The sequence below is a fragment of the Hippopotamus amphibius genome, chromosome 14 (assembly GCF_030028045.1).
Source record: "Hippopotamus amphibius kiboko isolate mHipAmp2 chromosome 14, mHipAmp2.hap2, whole genome shotgun sequence".
Lineage (NCBI taxonomy): Eukaryota > Metazoa > Chordata > Mammalia > Artiodactyla > Hippopotamidae > Hippopotamus > Hippopotamus amphibius.
Window position 1 is genome coordinate 74,966,481 of NC_080199.1, and position 27,440 is coordinate 74,993,920.

The 27,440-nt window shown below is 50.5% G+C and overlaps 1 protein-coding gene across 2 annotated transcripts in view; it reads left to right on the plus strand.

Annotated features, from left to right (window-relative positions):
• The window catches only part of FLT1 (fms related receptor tyrosine kinase 1), a 169,180-nt gene that overhangs the window by 128,179 nt on the left and 13,561 nt on the right, over positions 1–27,440 (plus strand). For both annotated transcript variants that reach the window (XM_057707567.1, XM_057707568.1), the window contains 10 exons: positions 2,279–2,385; positions 7,265–7,397; positions 12,104–12,208; positions 15,592–15,705; positions 17,105–17,193; positions 21,118–21,274; positions 21,710–21,807; positions 22,508–22,630; positions 24,257–24,368; positions 25,893–25,992. In XM_057707567.1, the coding sequence (XP_057563550.1) occupies positions 2,279–2,385; positions 7,265–7,397; positions 12,104–12,208; positions 15,592–15,705; positions 17,105–17,193; positions 21,118–21,274; positions 21,710–21,807; positions 22,508–22,630; positions 24,257–24,368; positions 25,893–25,992 (1,138 nt within the window). The remainder of the gene's footprint in view (positions 1–2,278; positions 2,386–7,264; positions 7,398–12,103; positions 12,209–15,591; positions 15,706–17,104; positions 17,194–21,117; positions 21,275–21,709; positions 21,808–22,507; positions 22,631–24,256; positions 24,369–25,892; positions 25,993–27,440) is intronic.

Sequence of the window (27,440 nt, forward strand, 5' to 3'; positions counted from 1 at the left end):
CCTGTTCACTTACCACCGTACTCCAGCACCCAGAGCAGGGCCTGGGACGTGGGTGATGTTCTGTAGGTTTATTGGATGAACATACATGAATGGGAATATGGCCGTGAACCCTTTGAGAGCTTCGTGAAACTCTCTGGAGATAAGGCAAAGTATGACTTATCCACTAATTCACCCAATCAGTGAGTGGGGTTAGAAAGATGAATAAGGTGTGACCTCAGCCCTGGGAAGTTCACACTCTTGTAGAGAAATGGGGCAGAAGGGCTGGTCTATTTATGAAACTACAAGCATTTTGATGTAGAGCACGTGCAAGGATGGCAAGGAGATAGGGCTGAAGAAACAGGCAAGGCTGGGAAGAAAGGACCGAAGGGCTTGTGCTTCCACCCTGACAGAGCTGGGGTTGGGCAGCAATGATGGAGTTTGTGATTCGGCAAGATCATGTGGGCTCCAGCAGAGGAGAGACCGGCAGAGCTCAAGTCTGGTTAGGAAGCTGATGCGGTCATTCAGGTGAGACCAAGGGGACCTTGACTTGGGCAGTGATCACGCGGTAGGATGGGGGGTGAAAATTTCATGAGCCATGGAAGCAGAATAAGCAGGACTTGGGGATGGGCTGAAAAGAGAGAAAAGGCCAGATTCCCCTCTAGATGCAAAGATACACCATAACAGGGATGACGGCCCACAGGAAGGGTACGTATGTGGTGGCTGAACAGAGACGAGGGAAGAGGCTCCGGTTTTAGCTTGTGTATTTGCTACTGTTCAGAGCAGAGAACCTTCACTGGCTGCAGCTGCCCGCAGCATTGAGTTGAAACCACAGGGGTGCTGAGAATTTTCTGTGGTCTGCTCCTGTCCTGCATCTTGCACTCTACTCCATCAGTGCCCTGGCATTTCCCAGTTCTGAGTCTTCACTCATACCCATCCCTCTGCCTATCATGCCCTCCCCTGCCTGCATCCCTGTAGGTCAAAGTGCATTTCAAATGTCACCTCTCCCTCAACCTCCAAACTCTTTGTACCCGATTTCTCTATGTTTGCCTTAAGCTTCCTGGTTAGGTTGCATGTGGGCTCCTAGAGAGTGACAGTTTTCCCTTGTGCACCTTCCTGTCCCCTTGCCTGGGGAGGACTCAATACATCTTCACTGAATTAAAACAAGGAGCCCGCCAGATGAAGTCCTCATCCATGAAATGAGGATATTCTTGTCCCTACCTCATAGAGCGGGTGTGAGGACCTGGCACGTAAGACGTGCTCAATAAAAAAGATCAGCATCCGCATCACCTTTTCCCCCCCCCCCCCTTTTTTTTTTTTTGGCCGTGCAGCACGGCATGCAGGATCCGTTCAACCCCAACCAGGGATTGAACCCGTGCCCCCTGCAGTGGACGCACAGAGTCCTAACCACTGGACCCCCGGGGAAGTCCCCCACCATTTCTAAAAGAAATAAGTTTCACTTGATCTTGGCCCAACTTAATACTAAGCCCCTGTCTCCTTTTAATGAAGTTCAAGGAAAAGGGCATCACTTTAGAGTTGGAACCACTACTCTGGCCCACTGGGGCCTTCCTTTACAAACCCCAGAGAGTATCCTCTCTGGAAGCTTCTCTAGGATACACTGGGTCTTTTCTTTGTGGTCAGGGAGAAACAGTGCTCAGCTTTTGGTCCCTGTGATTCTGGGGAAGAACGTGGTTGGGAAGAACCGGCTCTAGCAGGTACCTCTGCTCCACTTGGCCTTGCAGGCTGATAGCTGAGAAGCCCCAGATGTGAGCCGCGGGACTGGGGAGGGGCTGCCTGGCTGTTCCAAAAGGAGTGAGCAGGCGACTGTGACGGTCTTGGAGTTTTATTTTTATTTTTAAAAACCACTTTGAAGAATTTTGTGAGTCCCTAAGGAGACTTTTTATGTCTTTTTTTTTTTTTTTTAGAATTTCCTCTAAAACCCATTAGGGAGATTTCACACAGTCCAGATTTAGCACTTTAATGAGGTTTTGTTCCTGCCTTAATTTTTTTCCCCCATTTTTAATTTCTCCTGATTTTTAATTTGCTATTTCTGGGATTGTTGGCAAACTCAACAGCAAAATTTCTGGAAAGTCTTTTCATTTCCAAGTGAGTTTATGGTAATAATAGCATGGACCCTGCCTGACCCAGAAGGTAAGAGGCTGTGTCCCGGCAGCTGGATTCCCTGCGTCCGCTGATTCTGTTCTGTGATAACGCATTTTGCAGCACCAAGCTTCTGCGGAATCACAGACCCGGAGTTGGTGAGCTGCTGTTTAGTGCCTTCTTGGTGTTTTTATCTCCCCAGGAACCTCCGACAAGTCTAACCTGGAGCTGATCACTCTGACGTGTACCTGTGTGGCTGCAACGCTCTTCTGGCTCCTGTTAACTCTCTTTATCCGAAAACTGAAAAGGGTAAGAACACTTCAGATGAACTTCTATGCTCCTTTTTGCATAATCTTCCAAAATGCCAGCGGCACCGCTGGTGGAGTGACATCACGACATCAAGGTCCCCCCCAAAATGCCTGCCTGCTGTCCAGAGCGGGCACTGAACAGATGGCAGGCCCTTTGCTCCCCACTTGTTCCTCCCTCTGACCTGGTGAACATGGCAAATGAATCATTAAAACGTTTCTAGGGACTTCCCTGGGTCCAGTGGTTAGGACTCTGGGCTTCCACTGCAGGGGGCGCAGGTTCGATCCCTGGTCGGGGAACTAAGATCTCGCGAGCCACACTGCCAAAAAAAAAAAACAAAAAACACCAAAAACCAAATATCTCTCAACCCTAACGTGGGGTGTTCAAAAGAAAAGCTAGAGCAATGAACAGATGACTATTTCCTAGACAAAGAAGGGACATTTTTTATTTAATTTTTTGGCTGTTTTGGGTCTTCTTTACTGTTCTCAGGCTTTCTCTAGTTGTGGCATGCAGGGGCTACTCTTCATTGCAGTGCGCGGGCTTCTCTTGTTGTGGCTCACGGGCTCCAGACACGCAGGCTCAGTAGTTGTGGCACGTGGGCTCAGTAGTTGTGGCACACGGGCTTAGTCGCTCCACAGTATGTGGGATCTTCCCGGACCAGGGCTCGAACCCGTGTTCCCTGTATTGGCAGGTGGATTCTTAACCACTGCGCCACCAGGGAAGCAGAAGGGACATTTCTGATATAAAATAAAGTCTTTCAATTAAATTCAACATGAGACCTGGGAAACATTATCTTGACCTCACTCTCTGCTAAGAAACAAAAAGGAAAAAGCAAAATAAAGACCCTCCCCTGTCTTCTCTCTTTCTGCTGTTCCATACAATTAAGTTCTTTAGAGTGTGACATTCAGATTGGAATTCAGGACATCAGATTCCTATCGTTAGGCCAGGAGCACAATGTGCTTCTCTGAAGTTTAGCTGGGGAAGGAGCCAACACTCAACTCAGTCATTCACGCCTCAAACATCTCCCGTGTGCCTGCCCAGGGCAGCGTGCAGGCCCTGTGTAGGGCCCTCTGATGGCAGTGCACAGAAATGCCACATGGGGAGGGCAAGTGTGCAGGCAGAGGGGACACCGTGAGAAGGAACGACTGACGCTGGCAGAGGCGGGGACAGGGGACAAGGGGGACAGGAGAGGAGAGGCGGCAGTGGCTGCCCGGGCAGGGCCCCCGTAGGCTGCAGGGAGCAATTTCCTCTGTGTTTTAGAAGTAAGAGGAAGCCTTGGTGGGGTCCGGTGGGGGTGGGGTCAAGCAAAGTTAGGTGATTGTAAGTGTCAGAGATTTGTGTCTGGAAAAATGATTTCAGCTGTTTGAGGAGAATGGACCAGAGGCGGCAAGAGTGGACACAGAAGAACCTAGCAGCACACTCGATGGTGGTCCAAGTCAGAAATGATGGTCGCTTAGTCTCAATGATTAGAGTCAAGAGATGTTTGGGAGATGAAATCAATAGGACTTAGAAAGTATCAAGGAGGCCTCCTCAGTTTCTAGAGATGCATCAGCCCTTGTTAGAAAGCTTTTTTTTTTTTTGGCCGCACCAAGCATCATGTGGGATCCTAGTCCCCCGACCAGCGATAGAACCCACCACCCCCGCAGTGGAAGCGTGGAGTCCCAACCACTGGACCCCTAGCAGGGACACCAGGGAAGTCCCCGTTAGCCCTCACTAATGTGCCAGGTCCTTGTGGCACCTTGTGGGAAATTCTTTGTCATATCTCAGTTAATCCTTCAAAAAACACAAAGATGTAAACATATTATTATTACATTTTATAGGGAGGGGAACGGAGGCTCTAGTCACTAAGCTAGTTAGAGTTGGAGCTGAGTTTTGAACTCAAGTTGTTCGATCTTAGACTTGCCATTCAAAACCAAGAAGGTGTACTTGACAGTGTCGGTATGTGGGCTGGCAGCCCTCCTCCACAGTGAGTAAGGAACGTCTGGACTTTGCTGTATGGAGTGACGGGCTTTGACACGTGACAATGAAGGCCACTGCTTTCGAAGGAAACAAAAGTTAAACAATGGGGTTTTGAGAAGGGAGGTACATCACATAGGGAAATAGATCTAACAAAAGCAAAACTTGCCAAATCTGTAAGGGAGGTACAAAGACTACAGAGTTCAAAAGAGGAGAGGAGGAGAAAAACTTCAGAGAAAGCACAGTTGGGAGACAGACTTTGAAGGCTGTGGCTGGAAGGAAAGCTGCAGAAAAACACAGCCCACCGGAACTCCTGCCCACTCCCCAGGTTAGGGAAGGAGTCTGGTTACTTTGCATATAGGAGCTTAGTGGAAATAAAACAGGAAAGGCAAAATGGGACTAAACTGAAGAGGTCTCTTGTGTATCTAAAAAGTTGGGAAATTTTAATGTCAATAAAAGGAGAAGAGCAAGAAATTATCATCCTGGTAACAGAACGCCTAGAGAATTGGTTGTGGGAGGCAGAGAGGAACAAGGCATCGAAAACTATTTGCAGGTGATTTCTCTAACCACAGTGTAAATTCCTCACTGATAAGAACTGTCTTTTCTCTCTTTATCCTCACCCTGCATAGGCCAGTGTTACAACTAAAGTTAACATTTAACCTTACTATACACCAGGCCCTCTGACCGCTATATGTGGACTATCTTGTTTGATAGTCACAGCAACCCTATGAGATAAGTACTAGTATTGTCACTATTTTACAGATAAGGAAACAAGGCTTAAAAACGGTAACCAACTTGCCCAAGGTTATATGCTGGTTCTGATTCAAATCCAGGCCATCAGCCTCCACGCCTGGGTTCCGAAGTGCCTGACCGTGCAATTTCCATGCCAAGCACCTAGAGGCTGCTCAGTATTAATGTCAATTGAAAGAACAAATATTTGTCAACCAAGACTCTTCTGAAGGTTTGTTGGGTGTTTCCTCTCATCTGCCTTATTGAGAGAAAGCACAGATGTCACAGGTGCCGCGTGGGAAGGCTGTCTTCATAGCCTGCTCCCCTGCCTCCAGCAACACCACGCCCACCTTCCCTCACCTCCTGCAGGACCCAGGCTGTCCCTGGCTGGGCTTCAGCTCTTCCTGTGCCCTTGGAAGACTGGAGATTGTTTCCCACGGCCTTGGCTATAGCGGACATTGAAAGCTTGAGTCATAAAACCTCCTCCAGCCGCTCTGCTAATGAACACCCATCACCCTGGTGTAGGAACTTACACTCCTCTCCAGCCACACAGCCTCGCGCGAGTGTCTGACAGGTTGGGCCCCTACCATCTACCACACTGGCAATCGCAGTTCGTGACAAACGTGCTGCCTGTCTTTCTCCATTTTCCACTCTTTGTGGAGGCCAAGCAAGGCTTCCTGCCTTGAGCTATCTGTCACACATTTTAGTGATAATTTTTGTGAGAAAGAGACAGATTGCAAGTGATGGATGAGGTGAGCTGTGACAGCCCAGAACGGGGTGAGTCAGGGCCAAAGAATGTGGGCGGGTGTGAAATCGGGTGGATGGAGAGGTTTGTCGTCTCTACTGAACTCTGGTCCTGTTTAGGGAAATGCACTGAAAGGAAAGGCCCTAAACTCATTTAGATGAAGCGTACATAACTTCTAGGCAAGAGTTATCAAAGCCCAGCATATATAGGCAAACATACTTCCTTTCTGTCCTGCTCACAGAAATGCAGGTCGATTCTACAATTAATTAATACCAACAGGATATTATCCATTAATGTGAACCAAAGACACTAAATGTAAATCCAGTTACGTATAATCTGAAATAGAGGGTATTTTCTGGCCTTAATTTGTATTACCAAGAGAAAACAAGCACTAGGAGGTAGATGCTACCTTACTTGACATCTTACCAGTGGCCAAAAAATCTTGGAGTGTCGCTGTCAGTCTTACCCCTTGGCCTTTGAAATAATCAACTTCTATTTCCTACTGAAGATAAATCTTTTTTTGTACCTTTTTCCTTTCTCGTTTCCTTTTGTCTTTTTCCCGTTTGTAAGTCACAGTAATGCACGGTGAATATAAACTTGCAATATATTGAATAAGTTTGCATTTGCCATGAACTTTAACATCAATTCTCATATTCAAACTGAACGGTTTGGATGAATCCAATCCATCTGAACAGGGACTCACAAAATTTTGGTCACCAGGAAACTCGTAGAGCCTACTTGTTGGTGGAATCCCTTATACGATTCTTTCAGAAGTGCTGACTTTTCAGTGTTTGTTAAATTCTGAGCTCAGAACCCTTTTTCTTAAACTCTTCCAGGAAAATCTGATTCTAACCTCACTACAGTCTTTTCAGGTATCTGCAGCCACTAAGGGGCCAGGCCTTCTGAGTCTATTTAAACGCTTCGTATGAAATGTGCCTCTCGACCGTCCCAGGGATCCTGGGTTTACTTCGCCACCTCTAGCCTTTCTTGCAAATGCAGAAACGCCACAGCCACGGACCCCACTGTAGACCCAGCTGTCACGTGTATTTCTGTGTGTGGAGAATGGTCATGGAAAATTTTTAGTCACTGTTTGGAATGATTTTATTACAATGCTTTGCATTTTTTCAGAGAAGGACTCTCATATGATCATTGTTTAAGAACCAGCAATAAGGTCACTGGAGAATCTGGGTGCCTTTGGTCTGAGACGAGACAGTGGAGTGGGTACCACAGAAATGCATTGTGGGAACAGTAAGGGGCTGCCTGATGGAAGTTGCATGCTTACGTGTGATGTACATCCGTGCGTGCAAAGGGTCCTTGCTGTTCCCAGCCACATGGTTTCAACCCAATGAGCCAAAATAGCAGCCAGTCAGACCAAGTATTGTTTTAGGTTGAGTGTCTGGGTTTTTTAAGTTGGTTCCTTGTTGGTGACGTTGAGATCTCTTCACTCCTCAGTCCTCTTCTGAGATCAAAACTGACTACCTATCGATTATCATGGACCCAGATGAAGTTCCCCTGGATGAGCAGTGCGAACGGCTCCCTTACGATGCCAGCAAGTGGGAGTTTGCCCGGGAGAGACTTAAACTGGGTAAAGTATTTGTTCCACAGGTTCCTAAACCCATACTGAGCACCTGCTACTTGCACAGCACTGTGCTTTGAGGGATGCAGAAGTCAACTAGACTTGGGATTCTACCTTCCAGCTACTCACAAACCAGCAAGGGAGATGGACAGAGATAAAGAATTCTCTAGAATGCTGAGACAGCAGGTCAAGGGGACAAAGTGGCACCTGTTTGTTCTCTCAACAGTCATCAAGCACCTTCACCGAGCAGCAGATGCATGTCTAAGTGCTGGGGATGCAAAGGTGCTTGAGTCTGTCTCCTCAAAGGGAGAGGGACGCAGCTGTAAGAGCAGATAGGGGAAGGGGAGAGGTTAGTTCCAGCAGAGTCTTGCAAGTACAGGCACTCTTAAATAACGAAAATTTGTGGCTATTAGTGACCTAGAACACAATTCAGGATGGGAGGTGCAGTGAAACCAAATATCTGGTGAAAGAGTTGGTGCGCTGCAAGGCTGTGGATCAAAAACCCCCTCTGTGTGAATGTATAAATGGCATACTTTGAATTTCCCTGGGTTTTTGAAATGACTACACAGAGAAGAAAGCCCTTGGGGATCATTTATGTTTCATTTATGAAGATAGAGGATTGTTTTCTGAGTAACAGGGATGCTGTAGACACCAGGCCAATGTACTCTCCCTCCAGCTCACCCCCAAGTTCCTCTGGCTCAGACATCACGATGCTGCAAAACAACAGGAGCCTCAAATACTCTTGCCCAGATATTTGGATCTTGGCTTCTGAAAGCTGTCCGTTCCCTCCTATGTGTGCCAGAAGCATCAGTATTTGGAACTAGGGAAAGAGATCATGGAGCCAGCGGAGCTTGCTACCCTCAGTGTGAAGAGCTTCCCGTTCCAATTCAGTTGCATGGGTCCCCCCGCCCCCACATGCAGACGAAATTGAGTGGGGGTGGAAGAGGACAGAGAGGGAGAAATGGCTTTTCTTGTTGTTCTCTTGGGCCTTGAAATGATTCTACTTACATTACTCCCTACACGAGAACGAAGACTTGGCCCCAAGAGTATGTGCTGTTTGATTTGAGGAACAAAAGGGGAAATCAGTGAAAAAAAAAAAAAAAGCTGGAGAGAGAGACAGGCAAAAGGCAGCAATGGCTGCTGATGGGAGGAGAAAACTAAATTTAGAGTAGCTCGGGGCAGGTGGCACACGAGATGCGTTCCTTCTGCAAGTCTAAATTACATGGCAGCTGGCCCAGCACCACTCCTCCCCTCCCCATGGCCTTGGCAGGGAACATGGGATAATTTTCCCACAAACATAAGCCATTCTCAGGCCACCCTGCTTTCCAGAGTTATTAGGCACAAGCAGATATGCTTCTTTCTGCGTAGGAAACATGAGCTTTCCGTCCCATGTCTTCCTCCCTTAGCCTAGTACCACTGTGATCCTTGACGGGCACATCAAGGGAGAATGTGAACCCTTCTACCGGCATTCCCCTGGGGCTCTGTGGTTTAGATAATCCCATTTCAGAAGATTCTCCTTGTTGAAGATCTTATAGTTCTTTTCCTTCCCGGAGTTGCCAGATGCCATGATGTGGCTAATGTACATGCGAGTGTCTTGATGGGCAAGAGTTAAGTGGGTCCGATCAGCTGAGTCTGCCTTTCAATGCAGAGTGTGGCTGCAGGGGCCCGAGGAGTCCTCGTCCTGCTTCCATGGGAGCAAAGAGGCCCAAGATGTGTTTGTGTTTTAAGCCAAATAAATGACAGAAAGTAATCTGAAGTAATGTCTGGCAAGTGAAAGTAACCAAAATGATGTCTGGCTGGCTGAAGAGAAAAAGCTGGTTTGAGAGGCAGAGTTACAGTGGGTTACAAATGTAGAGACATACACAGACAGAACAGCTTCTGATTTCAGCTGAGTGTACTCTGTGGGTTACAACGTGCAGCCCTGGTGAGAGAAGTCGGAACTGACACCACCTTGATAGGTAGAGTAAGCGATTGGGTCAGAGGTGTTGCTACCACTGAAATTCCTGAAATTCAGAACTAAAAACACCTGTGTCATTCGAGATCTCTCACTAAACCTGGGAGAGACTTCAGGTCCTATATAGTTAATCACAGAAGTTGGGATACTGTCTGACACTGCATCTTCCCATTGGAAAATAAAGGCAGGATAACCCAACATGGGAAACCACACAGGAAGCCTGGAATTTCGCAAGTGGCTGATACCTGGGCTGGTGCTGCCTCCTGCAAGATGAGCCCTGGATGCCGGAGAGGGGCTTAGCCCCGACTGCCCTGCGCTCTCTCCCCGGGGTCCCAGGGACTCTGGCCAGTCACGCTCAGAGGAGATTCCAATATCCTTTCATTGTGTGACAGTGACCTAGCACTTTTTTCAAGGTAGTTAGTGGCATTTAGGTAACACCAAGGAGGGTTTTATGGGAAAAGAATCAGGCAAGATCAAGACCAGTGGGATGGAGCTCCCCTGACACTGGAACTGTGGGTCTCCCGGAGGATTGCAGGGCACCAGGTGATGACAGAGCCCCTAATAGCTTTGTGCTCTTCTATGAGGCAGCATTCAGCCTTCCAAGAGAATAAATGAAAAGACTGGAGGAAGTCAAGTGAGAATGGGCTCATTCTTGCTGGTCGAAGCAAAGTCCCCAAACACTTGTGAAATTAAAGTGTTTTGTGACGGCCAAGAAGCGAATGCGTGGGGGCTGAGGTTGTGGAAAGGAAAAGGATGTCTCCTGCCCCAAACAAGCTGGAGTCTGCTGACCCTGTGGAGAGGTGTCCCAAGACAGAGATGGGACACTTCTTCATCCGTCTCAGGTTCAGGACACTTTTCATATTAGATGGTAGAAGGCAATGCAGAAGCAAAAGTGTTCTTTTATCCTAAAAAAAAAAGTAAGGAATAAGCCTCTAACCTAAATGCACCAGCTCTCACAAATCTGGAGAAGGTATCCGCCAGCGTTCTTTCCGTACATGATTTCAGGGTCCACCCGAGACTCTTTTGTTTAAACGAGAAGAAGTCCTGACTTTGCTCTTTCTTGGACGCTTTTACCTGAAGAAGGGAGCAGAGACTCTATCCCTGCCCATGGAGCGTGCTCTGGGAGGATAACCTGTATCAACCATGACAGGTGCATGTTTGACCGGGGGACGCGCGTCATTTCACCCACGTCCCCTCCTAATGCAGAGCACGTCCCTGTGAGAGCCAGGCAGGGAGACACCTCTGATGACACTGGTGGCGGAGCTCTTGCCACCTCCTCACTGGACACGGCCTCGGGTGGGGGGGCGGGGGGCAAAGGAAGATGCTACGCACCAAGCAGAGCCAGGGCGAGGACACCTTTGTTACTGAGTAGTTGTGCCTCAAAGTATAAAGCTCTACTAGGATGAGGAAGCAGGAAACCTTCATTACCAACTTTCTAGGAATCTTAAAAAACAAACAACGAACTGTGTTCTCTGGGGGAAGGGACTGGTGTATGAGGAAGGCAGGAAAGAAGGAAGGAAAGTTAGCTCTCTCAAGGCACGTTATCAGAACACTCTGAGAAGGAGGCCTTGGTCGGGACTGGAGGCGCTGTGTTTAATTAACACTCTCGCTACCAGGACTTACTTTTGACCGGAGGTATTTTCCTGGCTGCACCCCCGCCCCCAAAAGAACCCAAAAAAGGTGACTTCTTTGGCCCACTCTTTCTTCTGCCATATTATGCTTGAGGTGTACAGTTTCTCTGGGTTCAACTTAGCTACCTGTTTCCTGGTGGAGCAAGGAAGCCCCAAGCAGAAAAGGCGGCTGAGGCGCTCCGGTGGAAGGGGAGCCCTCCTCACCTCCGTGCACCGTTCAGCGGTGCATCTCATGGGCCCCTCTGGTTACCCAGGACTGTATGAGCCTTGCTGTTAGCATCTCACAAATCCCCCAGTGCAACGCTTCCTTCTGCACTAACACGCAGGGGACCCAGATGCACCAGGCACCAGGCCAGGTTCTGGGAAGACTCTGGCATGGTCATTGCCCCTTTGAGTCAAGTTGTGTCATTCAAGGGTGAGAAAAAAATGTTAACAGTCATTACGACATAACATACCAGGTGCCATGCATGAAACCTCACTCTTATTGCATTTGGCAACCACCTCTCTGTGGTTGAAACAAATTACTACCAGTGGTTGCTAGGCCCACGTTTTGAACCCTGAAGATTTATAATCATCATGTAAAGACACGTTAGAAATACTGAGGCTATTTTGCCTGGGAAGGAAGTCTGAGAAACGACTTGATGATTTTTTGGTAGCTCTGAAGCATCACTATAACCAATAGCAGAAACCACCCCGCTCAGTTTCTTCCCTTTCCTGAAAACAGATCAGAAGGAATAAGCTTAAGTGGCAAGAAAGGGGGCTTAGGTGAAACACAGGGAAACGTTCGCGGGAATGTTATTAAACAACGGAAAGACCACTCAGGATTTGGTAGCCTCTCCCCGTCGAGAAGGACTTTGTAAAAGAGGAAACTGGCCATCCACCGGCACCGAACACTTTCTAGGGGCCTAGCCTCGCTGTGAGGATGAGGGCAGTGCAGAAGCACGGTGAAGCGTGGGAAGGAAGGTACCCCAGAAATGTGTGTGACTCTTTTGGGGTCAGTTCATTGGAGATTCCATTCAAAGCTACGTGCCACACATAGACACACAGGGAAAAGGCCCTTTCTTCCTGAAAAAGACTTAAACTCACCCTGCCAGCTTGGCAAACAAACCAATGTCTTCTTTTCATTGTAGGCAAATCGCTCGGAAGAGGGGCTTTTGGAAAAGTGGTCCAAGCATCTGCATTTGGCATTAAGAAATCACCCACGTGCCGGACCGTGGCTGTAAAAATGCTGAAAGGTATGGATGCTGTAGTTTAGCTTTTGATTCACTGATATGTTCCCTGAATGCTGGTACCAGCTGGCTATGGCCTCAGAACAGACAAGCCATTTCTGCTCTGGCCACAAAGCTTTCTTGTGCTGGAAAGCACTTGACCTCTGGAGCTTTAGATGAGACCAGCAAGAGCTCAGAATAAACCTTGTCAGTGAAACAGTCCAGCATTATCCGTGGGAAAGTGATTTCTGTCACCTCAGAGATCTTTCTCCTACCATGTCTCAGACTCTTCTAGACTACCAGGGACTTAAGCCCACAGTAACCACAGGTTCAAAGTTTTGGAATGCTCCACTATGACATTCTAATGGAAACGTAGCAGTACATCATAAATCTCAAAGGCTTAGCTGGGGCTTGACCTCACCATAAAGTAAGACTATGAAGCAAGAACAATTGAGTTGATGAGAACGTCAAGCTACTTTATACCGTCAAGTCCCACCCATAAAACATTTCCTCTTAGAAATTAAAAAAAATCAAAACCAAAAAACACATTATCTTTCCATGTTGAAGATGCTATCACGCTGTGAAGCACTGGCAGGTGGAGCAAAGCACACGGTGACTTACGACCACCATCCTAAGACAGAGCGAAAATGAAAATCACTGAGAATCACATCAACCAGACATCTCCAAGACTCATAGGTCCTTAAGTGTAGAAAATGCTTTTTCGCAGTGATGAAATTGTCATGTTACTTGAATGCATTGTAAGGTTCCAAACTAAAAACGAAGACAGGACTGAAAAACCAAAGGCCAGCTTTCAGTTTTCCAAAGTCCCAAGATGTTGCCAGGGGCTTTTGAGGCACTGGCAGCTGTGCGCCCAACAAGCAGGCAGCTGCTGGCACAGGCTCCAGCAGAAAGGCCCAGGCGCTGAGGGAGACTTCAGAGCCTTCATGTTCATCCAGCACTGACACCGTCATTGCAGAAAGTCCCGTGTAATGACACGTCCCACTTCAAAAGGCCATCGAGCAAAGGCTCTGATAAAACTCTACAACGAACGTGACAGTTCTACTCTGAAAGTAGCCAGGAAAAGAGCTTTGCGTCCACAAAGCAGGCCTTGTCCAAGGTGAACGACCCAGGTGATGGCAGGCATTTCTGTGAGAAAACCTGCAGTCCAGCACCTCCCCCTGCCCCCATTCTAAAGAGAAGAGGCATCCACATGCCTTCTATGTGAGAAAGCACCAGACTGGGTACTTTAATACAGCAGCTTGAACCACATGAAATTGCCACTTTTCTTATTTTTCTCTCTACAGCCTTTGTGAGGTAGATATTATTATCCCAGCTTGCAGATGAAGAAACACAGCCCAGAAAGGTTAAACAGCCTCGGAAAGGCCACACAGCTCAGCAGTGCGAAAAGGGTTTGGGTGTAGGGCTTGTCCCCCGCCCCCCCCATACCTCAGTGCTACAAAAGGGCTGCAGAGGCCCAGCCTCCTAGAAATGATCCTTTGCTCCAAAATCCTGAAAATGATCCTGGCCTTATGTTCCAGAGGCAAGCTGGTATCCAGCCTTGAGATAAGTTGAAACTGAATCTGGAAGTATCTGCTTCCTCAGCTAGTTTTGTCTCCCTGTTTACTACCACACACCGTGTCTAGGAGATGCAAGTTGGCTGCCCATGCTTGTCTATTGCGGGCCCAAGATAACCCCATGGCCCTGCCTGCAAATGGAACAATCTGAGCAAAAGAACCTGGTATTTGCTCTCTGCTAAAGGGGCATCAGTGCGTGGAGGGATGAATTTGACGGGAAATTCTGACTTGAGATATTTTCTAAAGACCCAGAGAATCTGTTCTATGCGATACAGAGATAGTGTGTATGATATCTTTATAAAACATCTTATTTTAAACCAGCAGCCTTGATTGAAAAAGACTGCCAAATCACCCACTATATAATATTCCTAAAAAAAACTATTTTCATTCAAGCTTTCTGGTTTAAATTGGTTGGCCATCTGTTTCTAGGAGAAACTGGAAAGGCAGAATGTCAAACAAAGGCCATGAGTCAGAAGCTCTTTCCAAGTGCCCTTGAGCAAACCCTTTAACCTTTTTGGGCCTTCAGCCCACGTCTGAAATGAGAAGAGTACTCATGTTGTTTACGTGGCTAACAAATATTTGCTGAGCATCCACTGTGAGCCAATCCCAACCCCACTGGGAGGCTTCTAGAATTTATCTGGTTATTATTAAAAAACGATTTGTGCTTATGAAATACTATGTTGCCATCCACCACGCTGTGAAATGCACATCCTTCGACCCACTTCCAGGACTGTCCTGCAGAAATACTTACACGTGGGTACAAAGACCACAGGCTGTTTATTACAGCATAGTTATAATGGCAAATACAAAACGATACACAGCCTAAATGTCAGGAATGCCATGAACCAATTTAAAAGAACGGGCAAAGTCTACAACATTTAAAAGGCGGAAAAGCAAATTATATATATCAAATTTGCTTTTATATTTTTATACATCATCCCATTTATGTAACCAAATATTAAGACCTTTGATTAGGTATATATATGTATAAATGCATAGGAAACAGTCTGAAACTCCAAATGATTAATAGTGGTTACTTCTAAAAAGGTAAGTAGATTAAAAAAAACAGAGAAAAGGTAAGTGGGTTGGGGTGACTTTCACTTTTTACTCTATAAACATCATATTGCTGAAATATTTTACAGCAAGCTTATATGACTTCTTTTTAACTTCTAAACATAATTAAAAATCTCTAAATGCCTTAGAAGTTAACCAATAATAACAGACAAGATGAACTTAATTTAGGCTGTAGACTCTGCTAGTTCTTAGACTGACGTTGTTTATCTCTGGGAACGAAGCTGAAGTCAGATGCTTACGGATCCTCAAGACTTGAGATAACCCTGCAGACTCCAGGGAGGAAAGGTTACGGGGAGGAAAATAACACATGGCAGAGATGTTTACAGAAGTGGCCATTCTGCCCTTGCAGGCCCCTCTGTGCTCGGCCTTTGTACCTCCTCAAAGCGGGGAAGTGAGAAAAAGAGGTGAGGTGTGGCAGCATCCCCCCGCCTGGAAGGGTCTTGCTGGGCCTGGTTCTGACGCAAGGAAGCCTTTGGAAGGCACTCTCCCCAGCTGCCCAGCTCTGAGTCAGCACGTTACTGAGCAGGACCAGGTCCACCAAGAAGAAACGGCCAGTGATTAAACCCACCACCACTCCGGGCCTCACTGTAACCGGGAGGATGCTGGCTCACGCAGCTGGGAGAAATGAACACAGACTGGGGACGGCGGAACAGCCCATGCAGTCAGGGCTGAGCACTGCCCAACGCAGAGGGTAGGAGGGCCGCCCCAGGGGAGGGAGCCGCACGGTCCCGTGGCCCTGACTCTCCCTTGCTCCTCTCACAGAGGGGGCCACGGCCAACGAGTACAAGGCTCTGATGACCGAGCTCAAGATCTTGACCCACATCGGCCACCATCGAAACGTAGTCAACCTGCTGGGAGCCTGCACCAAGCAAGGAGGTAAAGGGAAGGTGGGAGCCTGCGCCTCCCCCGCTTCACAGGCCCGGGCGAGTTCTCTGTCCCTCAGCCCCTCTCCCCGCCGCCCCCAGAAGATGGCCTCGCAAGAGGCCAGAGGCGTCTGTCCGTTGATGGAAGGTTCTCCCATCGTGCAAGTGCCTTCCTTGGACACTTAGCTTAAAGGTTCTGAACAGAAGGACTCCCTTGGAGACCACGTTCCACAGGCTCAAGGTCAAGTGCAGGGCATTTTTCTCAGGATGATTTGGAAGGAGTGTGACCTGAGCCGAGGGAAATGCCCAGAAGGTTTAGCATTCCTTGAAGCTTCGTCCAGAGGAAGAAATCACTCCTGGCAGGCTCCCAGGAGGAGGTGGGGTGGGGACAGGCCGTACCCACCGTGCCAAGTGCAGGGACAGGGCTGTGGTTATGACTGAGGGCTCGCAGACCTCTCCATCCTCCCCTAGGGTGCCTTTAGTACTCCCAGCCTGCCCTAAGGCAGGGCCCACGTGCAGAACCCCCCTGGGGCCACTTCCACTTTGAACCAGAACCGGAAGTTGCTCCCTCAGTGGGGATGGCTAAGGGGCCAGAGGGGGCGGGGGTGCCTTCGGGGAGCCCAGGGGCCCGCGGTGCAGCTCGGGGGTTCCTTTCCGTCCCAGCCCCCCTGCCTCTTTTGGCCAGGGGTCGGCAAACTATGGCTGGTAAGATTGGGACCTTAGTGTGACCATTTTTGTAGTTGGGGGGGAAAAATCAAAAGAGTAATACTTCGTGACATGGGAAAATAGGATGCAGTTCAAGCATGTGCGTTCCTAAAGTCGTACTGGAGCGCAGTCACCCATCTGGCTGAGCTGTCGTCTACAGGTGCTTTGCGACAAAGCCAGAGCTGAGGAGATGTGTGGGCTGCAAGCCTAAAATATTTACCACCTCTTCCTTTATGAGTGTGCCGACCCCAGCTTTAGACCTTGCAAGCCCTGAGGCAGCCTCTGTGCAGACACCCCCAGGTGGCCCTGCAGCTGGGGGAGTCAGGCCAGAGAGGACCTGGGAGGGAGGGGCTGGTGCGACAGTGTTCTGAGGCCAAAGGACCAAGAGGGTGGCTGGCCGTTACAGGTGGAGCCCTGACCGTGGCCCCTCCCCGCTCAGAGATCTTTCTCTCTTCTACTCTTTTCTCTGCTTCTTCCCCAACCCCCTCCCCCGCAATTGTCTCCTATTCCTTTTGTATTTTTTAAACCCCTTCTCAGATTCCGTTGGAAAAAAAAAAAAAACATCTCTCACCCCCAAGTTGCATCCCCCAGACACGGCTAATATACGAACAAGTTGGTCTGAGGTTTCTCAGGCCCACTGAAGGCGGGCCGATGGCTGGCGGGCGGGCGGGCGTGGTGTGGCTGAACATGTGCTGTTTTGGCTGCAGGGCCTCTGATGGTGATCGTTGAGTACTGCAAGTATGGAAACCTATCCAACTATCTCAAGAGCAAACGGGCCTTATTCTTTCTCAACAAGGTAAGGAGCTCAGGGGCTGGAGGTTTTTCGAGATAGCAATGAGTTTCCATGTAGGCTGCGGCCGCTCAGGGCAAGAGACTACTTCCATCGCCCGCGTGAGACTGTCACCAGCCAGCCATCCGGCTCCACGAGGACTGAGTCACCGGCTGCTGCAGTCACTGACCTTGAACACCCCCTGAAAGGCGTTCAGGGTGGAGTGCAGCAGTGAGACGCTCTGTGCTCGGGGGAGACTGGCGGAACAGGCCTTCAGATAGTTACATGTTTTCAGGAGCAACTTTTTTCAGGAACCTGGATTCTTGAATCTTCTCATTCTTACAAAAGCCCTGAAACCACTAAGATGTCTGTTCCTTGTGACCAGCGGGCAACCTTCTGCCAAGATATGTGCTTGGTCGCACGCACCGCCCTCCCCGGCATCACGTATATACTGACCTCCCCCTACCTCTTCAGAGCAGTTCCTCGGAGCTCTCCGAGAGGCTGCTCCCGGGCTGTCGTCCTCAGAAAGACACTGCGTAAACTTGACTCACAGCTTTTACGTTCTGCATGTTTTTCAGTCGACGCTCTTAATGACTGAGCTTAAGACACCATCTCTGCTTTTTTCTTTAAAAATGTTCCTTTCTTTCCATGCTAATATATCACACTCTTTTTGTGGCAAGCACAGAGAATATTCAAGCCCACTGTATGCAGTGATAATTAGAGATCAAAATTTACTAGCCATCTACCTAAATATCTGTCAAATCATCTTGATAAATCCCTCTCTCTCTCCACAGATACTCAGACAGGCACTAATCACTTAGCCACTCATTTCTTTCTTTTTTTTTTTTTTTGTAACAAAACTGTGAGGTTTTGCTGAGTGAGCCTGCTCCTTCCTGGAGCACAATATGCATTCAGCCACTCATTTCTTAAAAGATGATGGCAAGTGTAAGTAACTGTTTCCATTTATTAGAGAAATGAAGGACTCAGTCAACTGAGTGACTTTACAGTTGACAGCAGAACAGTGATGGGGCCACAGAAATCGTCTTCTCCCCTTCCTACTGCCTTTCCTCCCACTTCCCCACATCTTCACCACCCATGTCACCTCATACACATACTGAACCAGCCTTATCTGCTAAAATAAAGGTATGCAATAGAAGGAACACATGGGTCCACATCCTAAAGGCAAACAAAGTTTAAAAGGGATCACTGAGTGAAGGAGAGTTTAGTAAACCTTCGCCAGAGTGACCTACTTCATCCATGCTCTGTCCTTCTCCGGACTAGAGAAGCCCACGAGACAATGATTTGATACTATTAACCTGTGATCGGCGATTACAGGTGGTGAATGGGTGATGAATCCACGCAGCGTGGTGGTTAAGCACTCAGAGTCTGGAATCTAACTTCCTGGGTTTAAATCTTGTCTCTACCACTCATGGAACCTGGGGCCTTGGGCAAGTTACTCAGTCTCTCTGAGGTCCAGTTTCTTCATTTATTGAACGGAGGTAATAACAGAACCCAGCTGATGGAATTGTTGAATCAAATTCCATTCACCACGCCATAAGGGTTAACCATCATCACCACCATCACTGACTCGCTGAGACAGAAAGATGGGATGAGTCTATCTGAACGCCGCTGACCTATGTGATCTGTATGACGGATAAGATATACAACACCCAGGAATGGTGCCCCCCTCTGTCGTGAAAGTCAGATTCTCGTGCGGCACACAGAGAAGAGCCACTGGACAGCTGGCCCATTCTCTCACCCTCTGATCCAGCCAGAGACACCGGTTTTCTACCAGACTGGCAACATAGAGGCAAGAACATATTTTCCCAGTTTTAAACCACGCCCTCTAATAGTGAGACTCCTGAAGCTGAAGGGGATCTTTGTGATCAGCTAGTCCACACTCTCCCGTTACAGATGTGCCCGGAAGAGTCAAGTGGCTGGCTTAAGGGCACACACTTGGCAAGAGGTGAAGTCGAGGAGAAAGAACCCGGCTCTCCTGACTCCCCTTCGATGCTTCTTCCATGCACCGTGCTGGGTAAAGAGGGGAAAAACACATAAGGAAAAGTGGCAAGTGGTGCCCTGGGCTGAGAGCAGTACAGCTGCTCCTCTGTCCTGAAGTCCTGGGCTGGCTTCAGGAAGAACTAATCCAGTAAGAATACCCCAGGGACCCGGGCAGGATGGAACGTTTGGGTTCGTGCGTCCTTTGTTTGAAGAGCTTGCTTCCTTCTCTGGCTATATTTAATGATTCACCTCCCCGTTGGTGGAGCTTAGTGTTTTCATGGAGAACACATGACTGTATTTCATATTTGGAATCTAAAGGAAAAACCGAAAGGCTAAATAGAAATGCGATATTTCGTTTTCCAAATAAATTCACTAGGATCTTTAAATATTCTTTGTAATAAAGTCACTGTATTCTGTCAGAGTCCCAAAAGTTCAGTAAATCAACCTTTATTTACCAGAAATGGTTACCCGTAAGCAAAGCCAAGTGTCTGGGCGTCGGGAAGGGCGGGAGGGAGTCCGAGTTATGGTCCTCGGAGTCACACCAAGGCGCCGAGCACTTTTCACCCCAGCACCTTTGCCAGCCGCCCCTTCCCCTGCCATCCTGGGAAGAGTCTTACGGAAAATAAAATCTCAGTCCCCAATTCAGCAGAGTCAAATCTCACTGCCTCAGATACTATAACCAAGAGTCACGTTCTCTCCCTGCTCTCCGGTAGGTCCCCTGGGTGGCAGTGGGGGTTCACTGAGGCCTCACTCCCCTTCTGCAGCACAGCAGGGTCGGGGGGCAGGAGCCCGGGACCCTCGGCACTCCCAGGGTCCCAGGCCGAAGCATCCTCCTCTGTCTCTGCCTGCTCCCACCGCGCCCTCTAGTGGAGGGACCACTCCCACATTGTGACACTTGTAGGAAAAGCCAAGCACGCACGGGCAGCCTGGTGTACCCCAGCCCTGCCACACCAGGCAGGTGGATCCGGGGACACCGCGGAACCCCAGTCCCTGTCAGCCGCCCCTGCCTGGCATTGCCGTCTAGCAAGACTGAGCTAGGTACACGGTTGAGTCATGAAGCCACTGGGAGTGCTGTTTCTAGTATCACTGTGATGAAGGGAATTACTAAAGGTGATAAAAATCTTTTCTGGTCCCACCCAGAATCAACAACTCCCTTCCTATGAGTCAAAACATAAGACGATAGAGCTTTTCAGATGACGAAAAGGAAACCCACAGCACGGTGAGGTGGTTTGCTCAAGGTCACATGGTTCATGAGAGAGCCACATACACACCAGGGCTTAGATGCCCAGTCCGGGATGAGAGGCGTTGTCTACCCCTGTTAGGATCAAACTATATCACTGTCCTGCATGGAGAGGAGAAAAAGAAATGTTCGTGCCCCCTCCTCCTCCAAGGAAACCAGAGAAACCGGCAACGGCAGCCTTCTCTTCCTCCTCCTCCTCGGGACCACAGAGTGAGGCCCCAGGTTGACGGGGGACCCTTTTCCATCACTCCATATCCTCTTTCACAAGATGGAGCACGGTATGGAAAAGTGCTCCAGGGCACAGACTGGAGCTGGCCGAGCCTGGGTGCAAGCTTTGCCGTTTACTAGCTGCATGTGACTTTGATTACTTGACTTCTCTGAACGTATTCCTCCATGTATCATAAGCAAGAACGACTTCATAAAATTGTTGGAACGATTAAATGAGAAAATGTACCGAAGACTCTTCGTGTACTGGCTCACACAGAGTAAGCCCTCAGTAAACCGCAGCTGCCGTGAATGTGCCTTTATCCTACCCCAGGTGCTGCCAGGAAGCCCAGTCACGAGCAGAATAGATGCCACAACCCCAGGGGGAGCCAGGCTACTGATTTACTATCCATTTCGCCGGATGACATTCTCCCAAGGCCGGCGACTGGCCAGCTCGCGTTGCTGTTCTGCCCCTTTCATCTGTGTCTTTCTTGGTCTGTTCAAAGGATGCAGCCTTGCACGTGGAGCCTAAGAAAGAAAAGATGGAGCCAGACCTGGAGCAGGGCGAGAAACAAAGGCTAGATAGTGTTACCAGCAGCGAGAGCTTCGCAAGCTCCGGGTTTCAGGAAGATAAGAGTCTGAGCGATGTTGAGGAAGAGGAGGGTAGGTATTAATTCCTTCCTGTCCTTCAGTCTGAGATATTTTTACAACATACTGTGCATCTCTGAAATTTTTTCTTATTGAGCCCACATCCGTGGGAGACTCGAAGGGTAATGTCCTGGGGAGATAAGATGTGAATTTAGATTATTTACCAAGTTACTAATTTTGACAGGGAACTGTGCAAGTGTCTCCCCTCAGGCCTTTCTGTCTTAATGGATCAACGCCCCCCCCCCCCCCCCCCCCCCATGCTTGGGCAGAATGGGCTAGAGGCCTGGAAAAATCTCGGATACTCATGTTGAAACTCAAATGCTCTCGAAAAATGAACTCTGATCTACTTGTTGGTGTGTTTTATGTTTTGCTAACATTGTTCCAATAAACTGGGATTTGGTGGCATAACAAGAGCCATTACAAACAGTTATGGTTTTTAATGCTTTCCAGATTCTGACGATTTCTACAAGCAGCCCATCACTATGGAAGATCTGATTTCTTACAGTTTTCAAGTGGCCAGAGGCATGGAGTTTCTGTCTTCCAGAAAGGTCAGCCTCACTCTTCACTGTTTTTCTTCTCCACCAGGCCCGGTCATAGGGATGTTCACACGGGCAAACACACACCTTTGCTATAAATCCACTTTTCCTCATATTTGCTTGAATGTACATCCTTAAGTGTAGAGCAAACGTCACAACACACGTCTTAGTGTGTCCTGATAGGAGTGAGGAGGTTTGAGAAGTGACTCTTGGGTACCAGCGGGGAGAACTGAGTTCCAGGGGAAAAGCTCGCTGGCTTTCAGACTAGATGAAGCTGGCGCCCGTGCTCTGCACTGTGCTCTGGCACGTTTTCAGGACCGGCCAGAACCTCCAAGTACACGGCTCCACGGGAGAGCGTCTATGAATACATCCCCGTGGGGTCCTCCCAGGAAACTCCAGCTGGATTGTGATCTGCTCTCAGTGGCCGTGGGGAAGCTGCGCTCCCTGGCAGGACCCGATGGCCAGCTCTGTTTACCCGATGCTGTCCTGCAACACAGTAGCAAAGAGGACTCGGGGCCTTTCTGGACTCGGGGGCCTCCAGGGTGTTTGTAGAGAAGCGCTTCGTGTTTGGGGCGACTCCACGTGCACGGGGAGCTGCTCCCTTCGTGTAAAGGAAGCACGTGAAAGGGATCCCCGAGTTCAGAAGAAGAGGGACACTGAGGAGGCGCAGGAAGGGAGTCGGAGCGCTGACCACGCCGCTGTCTCATTGCAGTGCATTCACCGGGACCTGGCAGCACGGAACATACTGTTATCCGACAACAACGTGGTGAAGATCTGCGACTTCGGCCTTGCCCGGGATATTTACAAGAACCCCGATTATGTGAGGAAAGGAGATGTAAGTCCATTTGATGTTTATTTGACTCATTTAGACCCTATCATTTCTAAACCACAGACCAAAGCCCTTGGTAAATATTTACACTTCCTCAGCAAAGGTCCCTGAAAACCAGCACGTGCTTTCTGTGGACACAAGCAGTCCGGAAGGACCGTGGGCCTGAGAGCCCTCGCATGGGGCTCAGGGAGGCCACGGTCTCCTCCTCCTGTTCCTGGCTCGGCCCCTGTCCTTTGGGCCCCGGAACGCTGTGCAGGGGGCCCTGCTGAGACCACAGCATCCCCTCCTTTGACCCCTGGGAGAGTTCTCTGTGCTGCTGGAAAGAACAGCCTGGACTCTTCCCCTCAAATAAAGCCGGGTGATGGGTTCGGCAGGTGTGCACGTCTCCGGAAAGGGCGGGAACGGCGTCAGGGTGACCTCGCCGGGGGAGGAAATCGCGCCCCTCCCCGGTCAGCCTCCATGCCCAGCTCCGCTGCCGGCTCCCGCGGGCCTCGCCTCCCCGCCTGTTTCTGGACCTATTGTTATTTTCACTTTTGTGGGTGACCTCCTGTGCCCCCTCTTCCCTGGCCTTTACCCTGAGGTGTAATTAAGTCTGTGTCTGGGCTCTGACGACTACTCCCTAGTCCTGGCTCTCACTCGCGAGCACACACATCACCTGGAGAGCTCGTTAAACTGAACGTCTTGGGTGGAGCCTGAGAAGGCACCTCAGCTGGCCCCCGGACTATACTTTGACAACCACTGCTCCAGTTTCTTTTCTTTTTTCTTTTTGGCTGCACTGTGAGGCATGTGGGATCTTCGTTCCCCGACCAGGGATCGAACCCGCGCCCCCTGCAGTGGAGGCGCGGAGTCTCAACCACTAGCGTGCCAGCGAAGTCCCCCACAGTTTCTTCTTATAAATGGAAAACAACAAGCTTTCCTTGAGAGCCCGGCCTTGCAAAGATGGCATCCACCCACGTGCCAGCCTGTGCTTCTTTTCTGTCCATCTGTGTCTCTTTCAGCTGCCCCCTGGCCCTCTCCTCCCACCACCCCCTGTTTTTCTCTAGGTCTCTCCATTATCCCAGGCTCCCTGTCAATCCCCGTCCCCGTGAAGTGGCAGGGCCCAGCTCACCGGGGTTCCTGCTTGAAAACCAGCCGCACCGTGTCCTGAGTACTGTCTGTCACGTTCCCTCTTCCCAGTGACTTTGCCGACTCCCCTCGTCCAATGACTTTTAAAATCTTATCTTTTTTTTATAGGAATCCCTTTCAAAATCTTCCTTCTTAAGAAAAATTCCTGGAAATCATCAATTTTCAGGATGCCTCCTAATTCAGATCGCTCTTTCCCAGGTCCGGGTGGAGTGCAAGCTTTTTTGGGGGAGTAAGGATTTCTTACAGAGTCAGAGTCAGGCCGTGCTGGGCGCGTACGGAGGGCTTCCTAAACAGTTACTGCCGTCGTAGGAATTAGCGTAGCACACAACTCTCCCTCTTTCCGTGCAGCGCCGCGTGTTGTAAATTTCCTCCACGTTGGGAAACCATAGCTGCTCTAGGAAAGGATTTCTAGGCCAAGTGTCATCTGGGAGGCGACCCCACGGCACTTGGGTTGACTGTGCTTTGTTGTCACGTTCTCCGGCTCAAGGCCCCCTTGCCCTTTCCTAGACTCGACTTCCTCTGAAGTGGATGGCCCCCGAATCCATCTTCGACAAGATCTACAGCACCAAGAGCGACGTGTGGTCGTACGGAGTACTGCTGTGGGAAATCTTCTCCTTAGGTAAACCTGGGGGCCGGGAGGGAGCGGGCGCCCGGGAGCTGAACGCCCACCCCCTCTGCTGAGCGTCCTGGGGTGGATCAGCGTCTAAAACCCACGCAGGCTCAGACGAGGAGTGGTACCCGCACGTGCGCCTGGGCCACAAAGACGTTCGTAGGGCCGTGACCGCGGTCCCCCCCAGAGTAAGATCCCCAGTCAGGCTTCACTTCAGCCTATCTGGCGACTCCTTCCCTGTCCTTTGCCCCCTTCTCCTACCTAATTCCTCAAACACCTAACGCCCATCCCTCCTTCCTCCCCGCATCCCCCCCACCCCTGCAGAATTTCCCAGGGAAGACCCCACAAGCGCAGCTCCACCCGATGGCAGCACAGCCGGCCCCGACTCTGGTTTACGCAGGATGAGCAGCAGGAACGCTGGTCGTGTTTACTTGGCTTCCACCAACACCCACTGCGGTGGCTGGAAGCCTCGTCCCAGGCCCCGCGCTCACAGATGCGCCCGGAGCCCACATCTGCTTACAGACGCGCTCCCATGCTCCGCAGCCTCCCAAACGCGGGGTCTAGCCAAGAGTCCTTCCGACTTTGCCAAAAACTTGGCTTTCAGAGCAAATAAAAAGTCACCCAGTAACATCCCTGGTTTCCTGTAATGTGTGAAAACCATTCCCCTGCTTTCGATGACAGGCACCTGTTGCTTCCAGTCTTTGAAAGCAGCTTGGCGGCCACAGTGGCCCCGCGGTGACCAGGGCCAGCACTGCGTGCCGCGCAGCTGCTTCCTCCCGGCAGCAATCGCTCGAAAGCGCAGACAAACAAGTGCTGAGATAGACTAGGTTTGAGGTCTGGAACAGGCCAGGTCTGAGGCCCTGCTCCCCCCCTCCCCCTCCCAGCCAGCAATCCCTCTAAGAGGGGCGGTTACGTGCCATCTTGCCCAGGAAAACGGGCAAAAGGCAAAGTCCCGGCTCCTCTGGCCCCCCTGGCCCACGGGCAGCCCCCGGCCCACACCAGCCAGCCCAGTGCTGCCCCTCCCTGCCCGCCCCCCCCTCAGGCCCATCACAGCAACCAGTCCCCCACTGCTGTGCAAAGTTTACAAGAAAGTAGTGAGTTAAAATCATTCTCAGTGAGGTGTGAATGAGCCACTAGTAACCTCCTCCACATCTACTGGCTTTTTAAAAAGCAGGTCATTAACCCAAGGAATGCGTCTCTAACGCATGGGGTTTGTCTAGAGTTCCTTGTAGGGAGGGGGGAGGGACCCCTCAGATGCCACCCTTTCTCCTGACCAGACAGGAGCAGCCAGGGGAACGGCCTGTGGGCATCCCATACCGGGCCCCGGGGGCCGGCCAGCCAGGCTGTCACCAGCAAGGACCCGCTGAGCTGCTCTGGGCGTGTGCTGTGCATTGAGGTCCATTCCAATTACTGGGAGTTTATTACTCAACCATCACCATGAAGGGAGGAAACAGGCATGGAATCGTCCCCTCATGGCCTTTCGTGCCCTGAGGCCATAACGTGCCCTGTGTTTTCTCATGTCATCTGGTACAGGTGGGTCCCCCTATCCGGGCGTGCAGATGGACGAGGACTTCTGCAGCCGCCTGAAGGATGGCATGAGGATGCGGGCCCCTGAGTATGCCACGCCTGAAATGTGAGCCCCCGGCCGCCTCCACACGTCCCCCAACTCCCCCCACCCGCCCCCGGAAGGCTCTCTGCCCACCAGGCCACCTCAGGAAGGGACGTCCTGTTGGTGTTCAGCACCCCCGCCCTGGGAGATGCAGAGGGCTCTCCTTACTCCAGGGACGCCCCTGCGTAGCCCTGTGGGGCCCACCCGTGCTGGGCACATGTTCCAGAAGCTGGCATCACATGCTGGACCTGTCCCTATCCAGGCCTTCTCTCCACCCCTGACATAGCTGGGAACTGAGGTTAGGAATGCAGCTTCCAGGCAGGAGCCCACGCACCACTGAACAGTCCACCCAGGAGGTGGAGGCCAGGCCTGGTGCTCCCTCGCAAAGCGGGAGCCCCCAGCGGGCTCGGCAGTCAGGGCTGGAGGGCACTGACCCTCCATCCACCGCCCAGACAGTGGGGGCTGGTCTGGAACTTAGGGGAGAGGCGGGGGATTTTCTGACCGAGTGGGAACCCTGCTCCCCTGGGGCCTGCGTGGGCAATGAGGTATCTTTGGCCTCCTGTTAGGACCTGGCGGGCTGGGCTGCTACTGGCGGTGGCCTCCTGCCACTTGGACCTGTGACTCCAGGAAGACGACAGGCCTCGGGTGAAGGCTGTCCCCCTGGACCAATGCTTGCTCACCTCTCTTGCAGTCAAATGCTCTGCCCCTGAGCTATACCCCCGCTCACCTCTTTGGACATGTTTTTCCTGAAGCTCTGTGCACGTTTGGCACTTTGAGGCCTGCTCGGGAATGTGATGACCCCGGCAGTTCTGTCAGGCTGCTGACAAGGACTTGCCCCCCCCCCCCCCCAGCGGCACCACCTTTCCTGAACTGGCAGGGGGCCCTCCCCATCCCACCCACACAATGGGGGCCTGTCAGGAGCCCCGCCATGGCCTTTGGGAGGAGTCAGAGGGAATGAAGGAAGTGTGGGCTTGGCCCAAGTGCAAGGCCATCATCTCTTTCCTTCACGGCCCAGGACAGGCTAGGTCAGACTCGGGTCGAGGAGGACAGGGGACTCGGCCGCGAAGGCGGGGCTGGGGAGCAGCCTGAGCGCAGAGAGGAGAAGGGACCCAGCCTTGTCAAAAGTCGTACGTGGTGTCCTTGCCAGGAAACCACAAGGCCCTTCTGAGGGCTGGGGACACAGTAGGTTCGTCCCAGGTATGAGCTGGGCTGTAGAGAGATTTTAAAGGCAGGAGAGCTCTTAATTCCTCGCTTCTTTTACATGGTGGAGAGAGGCGAACACCTGGAGGTCCGGTTTAAAATGAGATGATTCTGCACTTTACGGTTTTCTAAGTGCTTCCCCCGCCGTGGTCTCCTGTGACGATCCCAGCCCACTCGAGGGCAGGCAGACAGGAATCATCATCTGAATTTGATGAGTGATGAACGTAAGCCTCTGAGAAGCCTCGTGATTTGTCAGCTAAGTTAGAGAGGAG